The 19,415-nt window shown below is 47.9% G+C and overlaps 1 protein-coding gene across 6 annotated transcripts in view; it reads left to right on the top strand.

The window, feature by feature from the left end:
• The window catches only part of LOC139048457 (sodium-coupled monocarboxylate transporter 1-like), a 142,081-nt gene extending 123,101 nt beyond the window's left edge, over positions 1-18,980 (top strand). For 5 of the 6 annotated variants that reach the window (XM_070522847.1, XM_070522844.1, XM_070522845.1 and 2 more), the window contains 4 exons: positions 137-318; positions 14,880-14,983; positions 18,645-18,760; positions 18,838-18,980. In XM_070522847.1, coding sequence (XP_070378948.1) covers positions 137-318; positions 14,880-14,983; positions 18,645-18,760; positions 18,838-18,924 — 489 coding nt within the window. In that variant the 3' untranslated portion in view covers positions 18,925-18,980. The remainder of the gene's footprint in view (positions 1-136; positions 319-14,879; positions 14,984-18,644; positions 18,761-18,837) is intronic. The other variant, XM_070522843.1, reaches the window with a different exon arrangement.
• The last annotated feature ends 435 nt before the right edge of the window (positions 18,981-19,415 follow it).

Here is a 19,415-nt window from a genome sequence, read left to right as displayed (position 1 = left end):
TTCTCCGGTGCATTTGCCCTGGCAGGTTTCGTTCACCTTTTTTAGGGAAGCGGGGTATGAAATCTTCACGCACCAAAGTACTTAGAGGTCTATCAAGATACTCGACGAACCAATTATACTGCCTTTTTATTTTCAGGGTGCAGGCGTAGGCACGATTGTCACGGTTATCTTCCAGTTATGGTACATCACAAACACGATACAGAAAGGCACAACGCCACCCAGGATGCCAATTTCCTTGGATTACTGCCCTACAAATGTTACATTGCATACTTCAACGTCGAAGGCATTCAACATAAGCAGGTCCTTCGACGCTCCAAGGTAATGGCGTAATTTTTCGCTTTTGCTTCTCTGCTTCCGAAGCAGAATTTTGGGTGAAAGAGCTTCGTCATTTGAGAGTGAGTGCTGACACAGAAAATAATACATCTTGTTCTGCTAACACAAATTATCACCGTACGCGCTCATTGATAAGTGAGAATATTTGGGAACAATTGAGAGTTCATGAAAGCACTCGTTTAGAAAAAAAGCCCATTTTTAAGCAAATTGCAATGCACACAAGAAAAAAAAATGTTTATCGCTACATTTCCAGATAGGAAGCGTGTATGGCATACTGCATGCGTTCGATAACTGCTATTTTATTTTACCTACCTTTCCGCGCAAAGCTACGCAGGCTGTTCCTTTCATTTTGTGTGTTTAAAATCAGAGCCCACTCATTATGTCACCGTAAATGCTCTGGAGAAACTCGAGCAATATATTTCAACCGATGAATGAATGAATGAATGATTGAATGCAGCCAACAACAAATAATAGATAGATAGATAGATAGTACTTTTATTCATGTCAATTCTCATACACCAAAAATCAGGCCTACCAAAGCCTCACGAAGGGCTTGAGTGGCAGCGCCTGGCAGACAGCGAACATTAGCAAAACAAAGGAAAATTGAGATGTTGCAACGAACTCGACAAACAAACAAAACAAAAAAAGAAAAATTTAACAACTCAGAGAGACATATATAGAAACATAACTATTACAACAGCAAAATGATGAGAGTAATGCGACATTAAGACAGTAGCACTCGGTTAAAGCATTATGGAGCAGGAAGTAATGCGGAGACATACCGCAAAATCAATGAGTATTTAATACTAATATAACAGTAGTGGTACGTAGGACAATATTCATAAAGACGTATAAAGTGACAAACACTAGGTCGGACCTTCTATATCATTACAGCAATATTATTAAACCAGACAAATATTACAGGCTAAAAGCCATATTTCAATAGTTACAATTATAGCATGAAAAACTGTAGTGGCTACCTCGAAAATAACCATCAAACGCAAAGAGGTAAAGAAGGTTATGTGTGCGGCGGAATTTAAGGAATAGCTAGATTGCTTTTGCATTTTCTCGAATTCGCATTAGTCAAACGTACGAAAAAATGACTGTTTTAGCTCTTTCTGGGTAATTAGCGTGAAGCTATTCAAAAGAAGGCTTTCGAAAAAAAAATCAGCTCTGCAAAGGCAGCGCGTCTACTAGAGGATCAGGGGCGCGGAGTTCACAAAGGGAACTTACGAACAAATATTTGTGTAAGAAAGACCTTACGAAAAAAGCGCATTCACAAGGCTGAAAGTGTTCGTAATATCAGCAAGCTTGCGCTGTCTGCCACTGCAGAGAGGAGCACTGTAGTCGAAAAAATACGTATATTTAAGTGTAGCACAGAGGTGAAGTTTAGCACTTCCGCCAACACCAAGCGTAAGTCGATTCACAAAACCTAAACCGCCGTCAGGCTGACGCCTTCAGAAGAAATTTCTACAATAGGGGTGCAGCAGTCATACGAACATAACCACGTCTATCTGCGCCATTCAAGCTGACGTAGGCAACCATTGTAACGCGCTGTTGCAGATGATTGGCCAAGGGCCAGAACTGATATACGAGGATGGCCCGTGCTTATATCTTTGTGACATGCTCTGATTTGTCATCTCAAAGGTGATTGAGCTTTTCAGTGCATAATGGTTGAGGGTGCGCTTCTGGCGAAGGCAGTAACATTGACGATGTGTAGTGAACTGCTGCATAATAAGCTGCGTTTTGGTATGGGCGCAATAGCCGGAATTTTCATACCCGTCATGACACTCTATTGAGTGTTACCAAATGGAAGTGTAGTGTCTGTCTCTGGCAAGTATCAAGTCTGTTATTGATGTGTTTTGAGCACTTCTATATAGTTCTTTGTCTTGTTTGAGCTTTCTGTTGCTCATAGGGCTGCGGATGATTATTTTTTTTTCAACGCTTTGGGGGCTATAATTTTCCATGCGAGAGGAAACAATAAAAAATAGTTCTAATTATCATAACTTGTTGCTGTTGTACAATTCGCTGTCGTCTTCCGTGCCCTAAGCGTCAGCCTCAGTTCAAAGTTTCCGTGCAGCACTAAGTCGAAGCAACATAGAGTATGTGCCCACAGTGTTGCTTATTCTGTGACCTACGGTGTGAACGAACGTATGCGTGCGACAGATCGCAATCCTGTCTATCATATGAAGCGGGACATCAATACGATCACATATAGAAAACTTGAAACAGCGAATAAAATCACGTACCACCACTGGTACTAAAGTCATGTGGATGCCTTCAAAAAACACTGATGCTATGAAATAAAATACACCTCACGAAAGAAGCGAAGAATTCGCCCATGAGTGCCCACATGAGCACACACACGTACACAAACACACACCCACGCACAGACGTACGTATATACTTATATAACCGCATTGACGAGTATCACTGGAGCCGCTTCATGTTTGGTATTCTAAACCCTAGGTTAACACCAAACCTGGGTGAAATAACGTCACTCACGTCCTTCAGTCATTTCGTGCGATCTTCTTTCTATAGTCTCCTCCTCTTACTTAAGAAACACTTCAATCAATCAATCAATCAATCAATCAATCAATCAATCAATCAATCAATCAATCAATCAATCAATCAATCAATCAATCAATCAATCAATCAATCAATCAATCAATCAATCAATCAATCAATCAATCAATTTTATTTAGCGGAACAAAAGGAACTGGAGGGACACCTGGGCGAAAAGCTGTCGCAGCAGTTTGACGGAGGCCCAGGGTCCCTTACATGGCAATAGCACTCACATGATATATATACTGAAGGCTTTATACATAAAAACATTACACACAGCACGTATGCATAAAAATGACATTTTGCACTTGAATGCAATATACTAAAGTGTCACTATGAAGAAAGAAAGTAGTCACTCAAACCATTTTTATTTAGCGTAGCTGTATGCTTATATTTGTTTAGTACAGCCGGTATATTATATGTTAAGGACTGTAGGCCGTAATTGTTTCGAAACCATGGTACCTTCCACACCTCGGGGTTTCATGTAGTACGCTTCGTGTGAGCGCACTGTTTTAGCTGAGTTCATAGGCGCTTGTGAATTCAGCGCAAGAATTGCCTTCAAACCGGCGACAGTCTTACGGTGATCCACGCATGACATGACGTCATGAAAGAGCCGCTCACATCGGCCTGGTATCGCGATACCAACAATGTGAAGCACGCACGACGCTAAGCACTGTCACTGAAACGCGTCGTACCAACAAGATCAGCATTTGAATCGCTTGAATTGTGCTGCCTTCTGCGCCCTACCGGCGGTGCGCAGTTCCGTTTAGATGAAGCTGCGACATTTGTGTGTGATTAGTGGTGCAAGTGCACACGATATGGATTGTACAGAAGGACTGAATGAACTTCACATCACGGCCGCGCTGCTTTGCAGCATGAGGCTCACAACTCAAGAATTATTTCATTTATGGGTAACTTATTTACATTCAGCGACAGCGCACGTATCCGCAGCTTTTCAGACTTTGACTATGCCTCAGTGATAGTTCCGGCTTTAAATGCTTAATTATCTGCAAGAAAAGTGGAAACATACTTATCGAGAAAGCGGTACGGCAAAAAGACACAATGTCTCCAATTATAATCATTGAATGCTAAGAAGTATTCAAGCTATTACGCAGGGAATGATTAAAAGCGATGATCAACGGCGAATATCTCAACAACTTTCAGCTTGGCGATGACATTTTCGTGTTCAGCAACGCTGGGGACACATAGAAACAATTTGTTGAGGACCTTAACGAAGAAAATGTAAGAGTAGGTTGAAGATTAATATTGGTACGGGATAGTATTTCCAATGACGAAGAGCCGAGCAGTAAGAAGACGACGACGACGATTAGATTCCAGCGCGGGCTGTTGCCTCTTGGCCAAGCGCAGGATATTTTCTTGTAAATATAATTGTACATAGCTTTTCGTCTGCGTCTTCCCACGTATCATATCTGGTGGAGGTGGACGTTCCCTGTACCTCGTCACGGAGCTTCGCAGTGGACGGTACGTCGAGACTTCCTTCATGGCTCCCGGCGACAACAACCCGACTCCGCCAGCTCCAACACGTGCTGCCACCTCGACGACCTTCATCAGTCTCTCCGCTCCCCGTGATCCTGGCGTATTCTCGGGCAAAGACGGGGAAGACGTCGATGACTGGATGAGCCTGTATGAACACGTCAGCCGCAATAACCGGTGGGACCCTACTATTATGCTCGCCAACGTAGTCTTTTACCTCGGTGGCACACCTAGAGTTTGGTATCGCACGCACGAAGATGAGCTCACCAGTTGGGATTCACTTAAGACACAGCTTCGAGACTTGTTCGGCAACCCCTACGGTCACCAACTTGCCGCGCAGAAGGCGCTTTCCGGCCGTGTCCAGACGTCAACAGAGCCCTATGTCACGTACATTCAGGACGTCTTGGCTCTGTGCCGCAAAGTTGACACCCACATGACTGAGTCCGACAAGGTTGCCCACATCCTCAAAGGCATTGCCGATGACGCCTTCAACTTGCTCGTTTGCAACAGCGTAGCGTCGATGGATGCTGTTATAAATGTGTACCGCCGCCTGGAACTCGCTAGAAGCCGACGTATTGACCAGCATTTTGCCCGTCTGCCCAACACCCCAGCGACATCTTCCTGTGCCGACACTCCTCGTCCCAACAACACTGCCGATGTTACCAGGATCGTCCGGCGTGAGATCTAGGCCGCCTATCCGGCTGCCTTCGATTCCAGTCCCACCAACACAACTGCAGTCACGGTCTCACTGATTCAGGCAGTTGTCCGCCAAGAGTTCGAAAACATGGGTCTTCACACCATCTGCTCGGCCCATCGTCTTGATATCCGCCCGGCTTCTTCGATTCCGCCCTGTCCCGCATCTTCTTACCCACCACGTTTCCGCAACCCATCTGAATTGCGCACTGCCATCGAATCCGGCACATTTCTCCGCACTGTCGCAGTCGCTGGAGTTCCCCGACCCGGCCTACTTATACTGCTCACTCTCGCCCCCCAGGTGGCCCTTCTCGTCCCTATGCCGCACGCTCCGATAACGCCGCCGCTGATTCTCCTGCACCGAACCGCTCCTATTCTCGTTCGCCTTCACTCCAACAACGACAATCTCGCTCTCCCCAGACCCGTCGCTCCTTTTCGCCGACTCCTTTCGGACGCCGCTCCCAGCCGGAAAACTAGACGATGCAGCGCCTCGAGGTGACGCTGCATTGCTCCCTACGCCGCCAAATCCTCTACTGACGTTGCCCACTCATCTGAACCTTCTTGACGTGCAAGTCGACGGTGTTTCTTTGTCTGCACTCATAGACACTAGGGCGCATTTGTCCGTAATGAGCGCTGACCTTCGTAACCAGCTCAAGAAAATTATCACGCCCGCCACGACGCCTGTTGTCCGTGTCGCCGATGGCGGAACAGCCCCCGTAATTGGTATGTGTACCGCCCGCGTCTCCTTCGCCGATCGCTCAACAATCGTGCTATTCACAGTCATCGCTCACTGTCCCCACGACATCATCCTCGGCTTAGACTTCCTCTCCGCACATTCTGCTCTCATCGATTGCTCCCCCAGTACTCTCCGCCTCGACCTGCCTGTTCTGGATCCCGCTGAACAACACCCTACTCGCCTGAGTTCCGTCGACTTCGTTCGCTTGCCACCTTCGGCACTGACTTACGTTGGCTTCGTGTCATCCCCACCAGTCCCCGACGGACACTACATCGCGGCTCCTATGCAAGACGTCCTCCTTACACACGGGATCACAGTACCTCACACAGTTTTATCGATTACGGCGAATTGCGTCTGCCTGCCAGTGGTCAATTTTGGCTTGACGACACAAGTGCTGGCCCAACTTTGCTCATTCGAGGATCCCTCTGTAGCATAGATTTCAATAGACGACAATTCAGCCGATCCTCCCCTACCGTCGCAGTCGGCAACTTGTACCATCGACAACTTACAGAAAATGATTGCACCCGACATGCCTTCCGAGCACGCTTGTGCGCTCTACCGAGTTCTGATTTCCTACCAAGATATTTTTGACTTTAATGATCGTTCTTTGGCCCAAACAAGAGCTGGCAAACATCGCATTAATACCGGCGATGCCCCTCCTATTCATCGCCGCCCGTATAGAGTATCACCGGCTGAGCGTCAAGTGATTCACACCGAAGTTCGCAAAATGCTTGCCAAGAACATTATTGAACCGTCATGTAGTCCATGGGCGTCGCCTGGTGTGCTGGTAAAAGAAAGGATGGTTCGAGGCGCTTTTGCGTGGATTATCGGCACCGTAACAGGGTTACCAAAAAGGACGTGTATCCCCTAGCTCAGATTGATGACGCCCTTGACTGCCTCCACGGTGCTCGCTATTTCTCCTCTATTGACCTTCGCTCCGGCTATTGGCAGACTGCCGTGGACGATCTCGACCGCGAGAAGACTGCCTTGGTAACACCGGACGGTCTTTATCAATTCAAAGTGATGCCGTTCGGTCTATGTAACGCTCCTGCCACTTTTGAACGCATGACGGGCTCCCTTCTTCACGGTTTCAAATGGTCCACGTGCCTGTGCTACTTGGACGACGTTATAGTATTCTCCCCAACATTCCCTACGCGCCTCGAGCGCCTCTCAGCAGTCCTGGACGTTTTTCGGCGAGCCGGTCTGCAACTCAACGCATCGAAGTGCCAATTCGGCCGTCGCCAGATTACCGTCCTTGGGCATCTTGTTGACGCGAACGGAGTGCAACCGGACTCAGGCAAGATTCATGCTGTTACGCACTTCCCTGTTCGAAAGTGTGTCAAGGATGTGCGCAGCTTCATCGGCCTTTGCTCGTACTTCCACCGTTTCGTGAAAACTTTCGCGGCCATAGCCCGACCACTAACCGAGCTTTTGAGAAAAGACGCCCCTTTCCAGTGGGGCGATCACGAGGCCTCTGCATTCTCGCTTCTAATCGACCTTCTCACAACGCCTCCCGTTCTGGCCCATTTCGATCCTTCTGCGCCTACCGAAGTCCGTACTGATGCCAGCGGTCACGGAATTGGCGCAGTACTGGCACAACGCCAGCGTGGCCACGACCGTGTTATCGCTTACGCCAGCAGGCTCCTCTCGCCCACGGAGCGCAACTATTCCATCACTGAGCGTGAGTGTCTGGCCCTAGTTTGGGCGGTTGCGAAGTTCCGGCCATACTTATACGGCCGACCCTTTTCCGTTGTCGCAGGACATCACGCGCTTTGCTGGTTAAACTTGGTCGCTGGGCCTTACGCCTCCAAGAATATTCGTTCTCTGTCACCTACAAGTCTGGCCGACCACAAAAGGTCGCTGAGTGCCTGTCTCGCTACCCGGTAGACGAGCCTGACGACGCCGACAGTAGTACCGCCGACGGCATTTTCTCCGTGTCTGCCTTCGCTAACATGGCCGATGAGCAGTACCGAGACCTATCGCTGCGAGTACTCATCGAGCGTCTGCGCTCTACACCTACCGACGCATCCGTTCGCCGATATGTCCTCCAGGGCGGCATTCTGTACCGAAGGAACTTCCTCCCTGATGGTCCTGATCTTCTTCTTGTCGTGCCAAAACATCTACGACAGACTGTGCTCTTTGAGATGCATGACGCACCCACTGCAGGGCAGCTTGGGGTAACCCGCACGTATGACCGCGTCCGCCGCCCCTTCTATTGGCCTGGTCTCGCTCGCTCCGTCCGACGCTATGTTGCTGCCTGTGATCCCTGCCAGCGTCGGAAAACACCTCAGGTGCTACCTTCCGGTCATCTCCAGCCGATCACCATCCCTGTGGAACCGTTCTTTCGTGTTGGATTAGACCTCCTCGGTCCCTTTCCCACGTCATCTTCTGGGAACAAATGGGTAGCCGTCACAACTGATTACGCCACCTGATACGCTATCACGCGGGCTCTCCCTGCCAGTTGCGCCACTGACGTCGCGGACTTTCTCTTGCGTGACATTATCTTAGTGCATGGCGCCCCGCGACAGCTGCTTACTAACAGCTAACTTCCTCTCGAAAGTTATCGCCGACATTGTGCGTTCCTGCTCTATTGAACACAAGCTGACTACCTCATACCATCCTCAAACCAATGGTCTGACAGAGCGGTTAAACCGTACTCTTACCGACATGCTGGCCAAGTACGTCTCGAAGGACCACCACGACTGGGACGTTGCCCTTACGCCACATTTGCTTATAATTCTTCCCGGCACGCAACCGCCGGATTTTCTCCATGTTATCTACTCTACGGTCGCGAACCGACCTTGCCCCTTGACACGGTACTTCCTCCTGCTGCGATCTCGACAAACGAGTATGCGCGCGATGCCATCGCCTTCGCCGAGCACGCACGCCAGCTTACCCGTGCTCGACTGACGGACTCGCAAACCACGCAGCAGCGTCATTACAATGCCCGCCACCGTGACGTACAGTTTTCACCTGGTGCACTCGTGCTCCTGTGGTCGCCCTTTCGTCACGTCGGCTTTCAGAAAAGCTCGTTTTGCGATACACAGGGCCCTACCGCGTGCTGCGCCAGGTAACGCCTGTGACGTACGAAATTGCTCCTGTGAGTTCAACCTCGTCATCTACTCTGGCATCTAGTGATTTTGTGCACGTCAGTAGGCTCAAGACCTACTACACTGCTTCAGACTCCGGCCTTTAGTCGCTCCGGGACGGCGCTTTTGCCGCCGGGGGTAGTGCTACGGGATAGTATTTCCAATGATGAAGAGCCGAGCAGTAAGAAGACGACGACGTCGATTAGAAGCTAGCGCGGGCTGTTGCCTCTTGACCAAGCGCAGCGTATTTTCTTGTAAATATACTTGTACATAGCTTTTCGTCTGCGTCTTCCTACGTAACAATATGCAGAATAACATGCATAAGACAACGGTAATGTGGAATAGCCTGCCCATAGAACAACAAATCATGATTGGCAGTCACCCTCTAGAGTGTGCAGAGGAGTGAGATTATCTGGGCGAATTACTCTCAGAGAACTCTGATCATGGGGAAGAAATTTACAGAAGAATAAAAATGGGTCGGAGTGCACACGGCCTGCGTTAACAAATCGTGAGGGGGAGCCCACCCCTGTCGTTGAAAAGAAAAGTGTACAATCATTCTGTACTTAAGTACTGTCGTATAGGGCATAAACTTGGAGGTTAACAATGAAGCATGGGAATAAGTTGAGGAGCGCTCAAAGAAGCGATGGAACGCAAATTTTAGGCGTAACGCTAAGAGAGAGGAAGAGAGCCGTGGGGATCAGTGAGCGAACGGGGGTAGCGGTTATTTCATATTAAGAGGAAAAAATAGGAGGTGGGCAGGCTGCGTGATTCATGAGTAAGATAAGTGCTGTCAAGGACAGAAGAAAATGAGGTGGACCAATGAAATCCGGAAATTTGCAGGCATAACTTGGAGTCAGTTTGCACAAGCCAGGGGTAATTAGAGACCGCTCGCTGAGGCGTTCGTCCTGCAGTGAACATATAAACGTACGCTGATGGCGTTTCGCAACATCCAAAAATCGTTCGGAATGTTAACGAATTTTTATTCTTCAGCCGCAAATCGCTGCGCAGTGTGAGGCCGTATTCACATGTTTACAGAAGGGCATCGGGCATCACTTGGATAATCCCCCTCTCCTCCTTGGTATCGTACTATATGTGCAGTGGTTGCTCTGAAACTTGAACCAATTTGATCCGAAACCAGCTAGAATGCTGAGTCGCTATGTGCTTCGTGTACGGTCCTGCGCAGCATTCTGACGTGCACTAGAGCGTGTGTTCTTACGAGGCTGTTAGGTTAATGAAAACGTTGGCAGTGGGCATCGTGGTAATGTTGACTTTTCTATAAGCTGCCACTTCGGATACGACAGACAGCGTAATTAGGGGCTCCAGGCCCTGGCGTTACCAACCTATAATTTATCACCGGTTGCCAAAATTGACGTGTACGCACCTTTGTGCATTTCGCCTGTGGCGGAACGCGGCCGCCTGAAACTGCAAAACAAACTCTTCATCTGTGCGAGGCATCATCGTGTTTACTAAGCTGAGAAGAAGCCAGAAGTATTGATGAGTGCCGATACGATGTGAAAGTGTGGTAAGCAGCGAAACTTGCAGGTGTGGGTTTAACGTAGGGAAGTTACTCTGTCATAATTTGGGAGTATCGGTAGCCACGGCTTATCTTTAAATTTGTTTCTTACTGGCTGTTATCCTAGTACTCCGTGCCCTCGACAGTGATCCTATACGAAGGGAATGCACGTTTAGTCGTCGGTTGGCGGTCGACGACGTCGTTGAGCAGCACCTTAGAAGCTACCGGCGGCTGAAGGAGAGGATATTGAGCATATTCTATGCAAGGTATTAGAACCGTATTTGCAACCGTGTGCAGCACGCCCATATAGCATACCTACGAACGTATGGGTGCTGGACCCCTTGCCTTGAGGCCTTAGGCTTTTTTTTCTCATTTCCGTAATTAGTATCGAAACAAATATTTAGTCGCTTTGTAATACGGTAGGGGAGGCGATGATGAATACAGGCAGAGTTAGCCTGGCAGACCTGGCCGGCAATCGTTCTGGCTGAGCATCTCTTTCTGCGCCATATTTGTCACTATGTGGCAATCGGACCTGCCTCTCGCAGAAATGTCAGATGGAGGCGCAGCGCTTTCACTGCAATTCTTTTGATGGTGTTGCGGTGAACGGGCGAGTGCGTTTCCGCTAGTAGGCTGTGTAGCAGACGCCGCGAAAAGGAAGCTGTCGAATGGGTGTGTGCAGTGATTTGCCGTAAGAATATGGCCTGAGCTACATAATCATGATGTGCGACCACGCTATCCGTTGACCGTGCTTCTTTCATTGCTTCTCGTTTAATCCGAGTTTCGCTTTCTCCTCGCTCTCAGACGACACCGTAAGTTAAATGCGCTGCCACTTCGGTTGCACTTGTATCTCAGCGTGAGAGCTTTCTGGCTAAAAAAATAAATTATGGAGTTTTACGTGCCAAAACCACGGTTTGGTTATGACGCATGCCGCAGTGGGGGACTCGAGAAATTCGGACTACCTGGGGTTCTTTAACGTACACCTAAGCATAAGTGCACGGGTTTGTGCTGATTTAGCCTCCATCGAAATGCGGCCGCCGTGGTCGGGATTCAATCCCGCGACCTCGTGCTTAGCAGCCCAGCACCATATCCACTAAGCAATCACGGCGGGTGTCTTTGTGGCCGAGAAATTGCGTACAAGCAGCGTAGCTTAGTAAATTACACCCCTGGTCTTTATCCCGTGAACACGGGAACGCCAATCTGAAGGCTATTTCATTGCGCTTCATTTATCTTAGATAAACAACAGCGAGGTGTTAAAAACTTCAGTTTGCCCACTCCCTAGTTTCAGTTGGCCCACTTCCAAATTTCAGTTGGCCCACTTCCAAATTTCAAGTTCGCCCACCCCCAGAATTTATGTTGGCCCGCCCCCAGATTTTAGGTGGGCCTACCCTCAGGTTTCAAGTGAGCTGGCCTCCAGATTTCAAGTTGGCCCACCCCCAGATTTCAAGTTGGCCCACCCCCAGATTTCAAGTTGGCCCACCCCCAGATTTCAAGCTGGCCCACCACCATATTTCAAGCTGGCCCACCACCATATTTCAAGCTGGCCCACCATCAGATTTTAGTGCCTCTGCTCGCGCGTTCGTCGTCGTCTTCTTCCAAAGCTGGCTAGCTCTATCTTGAAAGCGACAGGCTTCAACGAAGGAGGGACGGACGGACAGTTCACTTGTTGGATAACCATAGAAATGCTTACGCATTTAAAAGGAAAAGCTGAGAAGAGGGACCGGATCTCTTACAAGCATAGGTAATGGTACAAGGTACACAGAGAAGTTTTGAGGAAAAGAAACATTACTCAGGAGATGTATACATATATGCTAAAATGAAGAGCGTGTATAGCCACCTGACTGACTAAAGCAGGTTAGTTGACTATTTGTCGTCGCCTGATTTCAAGGGCGTGCCAATAAATTGGCATGGCAATCATCATCGTCGTTCTGAGATGCCTTTTGCGTAACGCTGTGCTTGCTGTCACTTTGAATGCTTCACCTTCTGGTGATAGCACGAGCGTTCCTTTCTTTTAGGGGGGGGGGGAGAGGGGAAATGTGACTGGTCCCACGAAAAAGGGCGACATATATAGCCGAACGCGCGGTTAGAATTCGCGTTGCTTTAAGAAGACTTGGAGTGACGCAGACAGCAAAGTGTACAAATATACAGACGGCATAACAAGCGGAGGAGGAAAAGAGGAAGGGAGAAAGCAGGGGCTATCACCAGAAGAGCGTCGGCTTGGCTACCCTACGCTGGGGGAAGGAAACAGAGGGGAATAGAAAGGTGAAATAGACAGGGAAGAAGGACAGGAAGCAGTGTATTCGCGCCGGCCCGCAGTCCAGTCGGCCAGTGGTAGTTAAAGGTGTTCACACAGCCCACTCGTCCTCATGAAAAAAAAATATTGCTTTCACTGCCTCGTGGGCCGACGAGCGAATTTCAAGTAGCAACTGCATGGACAGTAGCCGATCGTCCAGTCGTCAAAATACGTTAGAGAGGGTGGCTGAAAATGAGGGCACTGGTACAATAAATGATCTAGGTCCTCTTCGCTGCCGCCAACATCGCACGGAGAGCGGTATTCCCCACAGGAAAAGCTGGATAGGTTAGTAGGTATCGTGGCATGGACGTACATCTTAGAGCGCAGCTCTTTGGCTCCCGTTCCTGCTTTTCGCATCGGCGTTGTGCCTCGCTGTTGTCCCTCGCCGTAACCAGCTCCATAGGTGGTGCCAGCGCCATGCTCTAGATGCGCGCTCCTGGCGCCATCTCTCGTGCACGGCGCGAGCTTTGCTCTCTTCGCTCCTCCTCCAATGCCAACCCTGTGCGGCGGCACTCAGAGTGCCGGCTCGGTGGCGGCTGATCTCGATGATGTGCTGCTGCACAAGCCGAAACACTTAGCCGCCGCCGTCCGCCACTACGCCGAACCAGGCATTGGGGCAGCAAGTGGAGCATATATCCATCTATTTCTCCGAAGACAAAGCTTCTTTTATGGCAATCAAGAACTGGGAATGGAGTGTTTCTTGAAGGAGTATGTGTGAAGAATAAAAAGTTGTCTGTAACTCTACATGTCTTTCTCGATTTTTGCCTCAATATATCGAAAAGCCGAAACACCTGAAGATCGGCGCTCAAATTTCGCATTAGGAAGTAACGTAATCGTCGGCAATTTTTTATACGTTTAGCTTCATGCTGTATGTACGACATGATCGAAAGATGTCTTATATATGTGCTGCTGAAAGCCACTATTATCGATATGATTATTTACTTTAATATTGATGGCACAATCCATAAAAAGAGGCCTATTTCTGTAGAAACTTAAGCAGCAGAATCAAAGAACTCGATATAAAATCTGAGCGGGCACACGCCATGGTAGCACAATGGATATACCATTGCAGTGCTGAGCTCTAGCCCAAGGCTTCAAGCCCGGCCTCACCGGCCCCATATCGATGAGGACGGAATGCAAAAACGCTCATCTGCGATGTGTTGGGTGCACTTTAAAGGAATCCAGGGTGGTCGAAATGAAATAAATTAACCTGTATCTGGCTATCGCTGCATTGCAACAGAAGACACACCAACATATTTGCAATCAAGTACACACCTTTCTGCCAGTTTCTCAGTTCTCAGCCCGAAGTATCAGTTTTGTTAAGCTTACTTCGATATCTTCAAACTCTGATTTAAGCGTCGGAAACTGAACGAAACGCCCATAGTTAGCGCTTTTGGTATCCTGGCCTTCAGTTTTTGGTAGTTCAGGGAAATTATTACTTAGTAATTAATTTCTATAGAAATATTTTTTACTCAAACAAGATTTCACTGTTTCTTTTTACTCATGTACACTCTTCATGGCTCGATGCTAAGACAAACAACTCAGTAAAGTTTTATTCCGCACCGCTTCATGTTATCGTCCCTTGATCATTAAAAAAATATATTTTCTGTGGAGAAGGCAGCGAAGTCATAGCTGGGAACATTTCCCAATTCATTTAAATAAGTGTCTCTCTCGATCTGCAGTTTCTTGACATGAAATGGTGTTTTCGCTTTGTGAGATTAAGTAGGTGCTGCCACACGACGCAGGATTAGGGCCTCGTATGTATCGTATATACGTATACGGATATGTACGTATATAATGTATATATCGTGTGGCGTTTCCCTGCTGCAGTAGGCGAGAGTATTTTCAGCTTTTCCACCTTTTATTCTTTCAGTGGGGGTATTGCTACCGGCGGGGTTAGCTTGGAAGACCTTGCACACAATCACTCCGTCTGAGTGTTCTTTTCCGTGCAAAATTTGTAATCATATGTAAATCAGTCCTGTCTGTCAAAGAAATGTGAGAAGAACGCAGGACACTTCCTTGCTCGCTATCCACGCTCCTTCCAGGAAGACTAAGTGTTTGACACGTTCATCACGGAAGGCCCGTCTCACGTGGCCTAGAAGCAACGCCTTTTTTACGATAGAAGAGATTGCAGTGTGAGGTGAAATGTTCTATTTCTTCTTTCAGATCCCAAGAGTCGTTTTTCTTGTTGCGGATGTCATACCATTGGAGCAGCTTCTTTGGCGTATTTGCAACAATTGCCATTGGTGTATTGGTTAGCGCCTTGACAGGTAACGTTCATATTCGATTGATCTCAGCGACTAAATCTGTTTTGCTTTCATACGTTTAGGAACATGTTTGTTTGCATCGTTTCACTTTTTGTTCAAGTAAACAGAGAGTTGTGCAGAGCTCGCGTTATCTCGACTGAACTCGTGCATACACATCGTCCCTCAGAAATTTCACTAAGAAACGTACCTTTAGAGTATGTTTATCACAGCGCACTGTATGAAAATAATTGCGAACGTTTTGCTGACGTCCCTTTCAGTCTGAATATAGCGACGGGAAAGAGATGCCCAGCGATATTAGAGTTTCAGCACGTCCGGTATTCGGGTAAACTCAAGCGCACGGAGCGTCTCACCGGATGAGCGGAGAAGCAGACTAAAGCCCCTCCATCCACGCGCCACCGCCGCTTTCTTAAGTAGCGACAACCTTCTTTTCCCCTCACACCAAATCCGGTTCCAGTATTTCCGCTTCCGGCATTTCCGGTTCCGGCATGTCCGGTTTCAAGATATCCGGTTCCGGCGTTTACGCTTCCTGGAGTTGCGCTGCGAGAATTTCCACTGTGATTGCAGACGATGGTGAGACGCCCGTGCTTAGCAACCGGTGCTAATTTGAGTAGCTCGCTCTAGCCATTCCACCAAGCGTCATTCGTGTGCATCTACGTGCTTGTTTGCGTACGCTGCGCCCGCACGCTTTGCCTGTCGTCCCCTTTCTCTGACAAAGTGCGGAGAGCCATGGGCTGGGGCACAACACACAAACATAATTCGCCGTACACATCTGCTCGCGTCACAGCACTAACACAATTCGCCGTACACCTTTGCACGCGTTACAACACGCGCGCACGCACCAATTCACTGCACACCTCCACTCATATCGCACAAGAAAAGCACACTTGTTTTCACCATGTCACTGAATGCCCTCCATGCAAATTTGAACTTCTTATATTTCATAGCTTCACGTCATTGCAGTTCTTCACGCAGTGCACGCACTTGGGACGTTCGTTACCTTCGATCTGCCTTACGAGACAAGTTCAACCTCAGAATCAACAGCATAAACTCTATGCGTCTGCCGTACAAATTGGCGTCGCGAACTCCTTCACTAAAATCCCTCCATACGTGCTGGCTGGAGGGGATGTATGTTTTAAAACAAGAAGAATTCAAAGGGCACAAGTTGTTGTATTCCGCTGAAGTAGTAGTTTGCGGTCGCTGTTTTCCAAATGCTCGAAAAACGGGAGCGGTCTCCAAGCACCTAGGCACTACATTCCACTGTACGTTGTCTCTCGTGGCACAACCCGTCGCAGGTTGACGCGAAGCAGCGAACACGACCAGATCGCCGATTACAATAGGCGGTGGTTCTTGTATGGAATCGCATTAACAGTTTCAACCGCAGCTGGTCCAATTAAAGCCTCTCCGTAGACGCGAAAGTAAACAACGCTAAAAAACATAGCGTCACTTCCACTCGGAACAGGAAGCTGAAGTACTTAAGTTCCGCTTGGCGCCGGAAGCTAAGGGGATGAGTGGGAGAGTAGCGCGGAGGAGAAGGGTAGGTTAGCGGTACTGAACCTAGTCGGCGGAAGCGTGTATGGAGGGGCTTTATTATGGGGGTGAGCCAAGCTCAATCTGGGGCTAGGCAAACTTGAATTTTTGGGGATGGCCGACGGAAATTTGAAAAACAAAAGCAAATCCTAGCAGCCAAGCCAAAGAATGCTACTCATTAGGAGAAAAATCTGAATTTGTGCATTTTTTTCGCTATTATATGTGAGCAGGATCATCAGCAATACAAGAAAAACAACACACCACAAAATGTTAAGGTGACTGAAAATACATTCAAAGGTAAGACAAGCACACGCAAGTGTCCAATAAAGACATCAATAAAGTCTAGCCCAGTGCAAGAAAAACCGCCAGACTGGGCTAAACACCCACACGTGCAGACGTGAATATATCTGAACCATACGAACATTCTCCTACCGCGCTGCCTGGGTTCACGCGCAACCTAGACAGATAAGAAGTCAATGAGCTAATGAGGGATAATGAGGGGTCACATGGGTGTGATCGCGGTTGATAATGGTTAGACGTTAATGGATGAGGTGCTAAAGAGCGATCAGGGCTTATGAGTGTCAGAGAGATTTTGATAAGGTTGATTTGGACCGATAAGCGTTGATATAGGTCGGATCAACTCTGATAAGGTTGATGAGAACCGAAAAAGGTTAACCAGGATTTGATCATGTGCGATAAGTTTTATAAGGAAAGGTTGGTGAGGTATTTAAGGGTCGCTTTTATTCCGTTAAGGTTGAAAACGACCGATAAGGCTTGATAATGTTTTGATCAAGTTCGGTAAGGTTGATAACAATCGACAGGGGTCGAGTGGGTGGGATCATGTCGGATAAGTTTGATAAGGACAGATAAAAATTGATACGGGTTTGAGCAATTGCGGTAGGGCTGATAACGACAGATAACGGCTGATAAGAGTTGAGTCGAGTCGGGTAAAGTTGATAACGACCAATAACCACTGGATTGAGTCCGATATAACGTTGGTAACGACTGACGAGGGTTGATAAGGGTTTATACAGGTAACATCAGGGGCCAAAACAGAATTCAAGGTCAATAAAGCCTACGTTTATTGAACCGGCTACCGCTTCGTGAACCGCGGTAAAAAGAGGAGCAAGTGGCACAATGCCTACACATACTTCGACAACCCCACCGGAGTTTCTGCATATTTTCCGCCGCGAAAACCATCACCACTCGATGGCGCCATGGCAGCTCACGCTGTTTTCGTGCGTCTGCTCATCTTTGACACTGTATGGGCGCTTGTGATCGATACCGTGGGAGCGCTAACGACGTACGTTCGCCACATAAGCGATCACCGTCGCATCAGGCATATTTAGGACGCCTGGTAGCTTGAGGGTGCTGTTTACGCTGCGCAGCAGGACAGGGCTCGCGTTCTTGGTGTAGACGTCGTTGTTTCACTGTTGGAGCGAAACAATAATTAATGAAAGACCGCCTGCATTGTGGTCTTGTATTTGCGAATGTGCAATAAAGCAGTAACTGCTTCAAAAATACACATTTCGCTGTCATGTTTTGATGAATTCCATTGCAAGAAGGATGAAATAGTTTCTGCCTATGTATCAGAAGCAGACTAGTGACCTCATCAGTGTTATGTGTGTCTTCGTAAATTCCTCTTACGTTGTTTTGCCTGTAATATAAGTGCTCGTGCATGGTGGTGTGTCTGACTTGCCGTGTTTATTACCGGGCGTTGAACACCTTAAAGCCACGTTGGAAACGTTTCAATGTGAACTTTCTTTTCCTTCATTTCTTATCGGAAACAAACTTCAATGTGGAAACCTAGCTATGATGACGCCTAGGCTGGTTGGTGTACTACGTTGTCGTTGATGCTTTTGCGCCGCGAAGCACAACTGAATTTGATGATAAAAGACAGAACAACTGCTTTCCCTGCTTCATTTGCGATTCTCATTTCTGTATTGTTTAAGTAAAACATGAACGTAGATGCAAACATAGGCGCTATTGTTTCAGGGTAGCGAAGAGTGAATTACTATTATGTTTTATAAATTACAGTTGTAATAGCCAGCTATTAGGAACGTGCTGCAGGATTCGCTTGTAGCGTTTGTAGAAACATTGGGAGAATTTATGCGGTACGAATGCTTTATTATTCTAGGAGAAATGTGGAATAAAAAGGAGCAGCCGGAGTTATGCAGTGATTTGCTTGTCAAAATATGGCGGAAACCAACGCACCTGCGTGATGGATCGCAACTCGAGGTAGCTATTCCTGCTGTATGTAATGCTCCAAGAAATGAATTATATTTAGTTCAGGCAATTCATGTTCCCTCACAACGGTTCTGTTCTTTCAGGAAAAGAGTACATTGAAGATCGATGAGCACAATGCTAACGCAGAAGCTCTGGACCTCCTGACGGTTAAGACAGAGAGCCATGTATAGGTAAAATTATTTATGTTAAAGAAGCTCTTTGAAAGACAAATAAAAATAAAAGTGTTAATTCGTCCATACAAAGACGTCCTATGAGAACCCGGCGCTTGCTTAAAGAAATGAGTGAGTGAGTGAGTGAGTGAGTGAGTGAGTGAGTGAGTGAGTGAGTGAGTGAGTGAGTGAGTGAGTGAGTGAGTGAGTGAGTGAGTGAGTGAGTGAGCGAACTTTAATTCGGCCCAGAGGAGACGCAGGGGAGACGCCGCGCCACCCGGCTAGTCCCACGTAGGGACCGCCAAGGCGAGTGTGACGGCCCGATTGCAGGCACTCTGTACGGCCAGGGTTCGGTCGTTGAGTTCGGGGCTGCCCAAGAGCGCAGCCCACCTATCCTCGGTGAAGGTAGATCCAATCGCTTGGCACTCCCACAGCACACGGTTCAATGTTTCCGTTAGTTCACAGGCAGGGTATTCCGAACGGGAATATTTTTCAGGGTATATAGCATGAAG

This window comes from Dermacentor albipictus, chromosome 8, assembly GCF_038994185.2.
Source record: "Dermacentor albipictus isolate Rhodes 1998 colony chromosome 8, USDA_Dalb.pri_finalv2, whole genome shotgun sequence".
In the NCBI taxonomy this organism is placed as follows: domain Eukaryota; kingdom Metazoa; phylum Arthropoda; class Arachnida; order Ixodida; family Ixodidae; genus Dermacentor; species Dermacentor albipictus.
The sequence above is the reverse complement of the archived record's forward strand: the minus strand, read 5'-3'. Positions and strand labels throughout refer to the sequence as shown.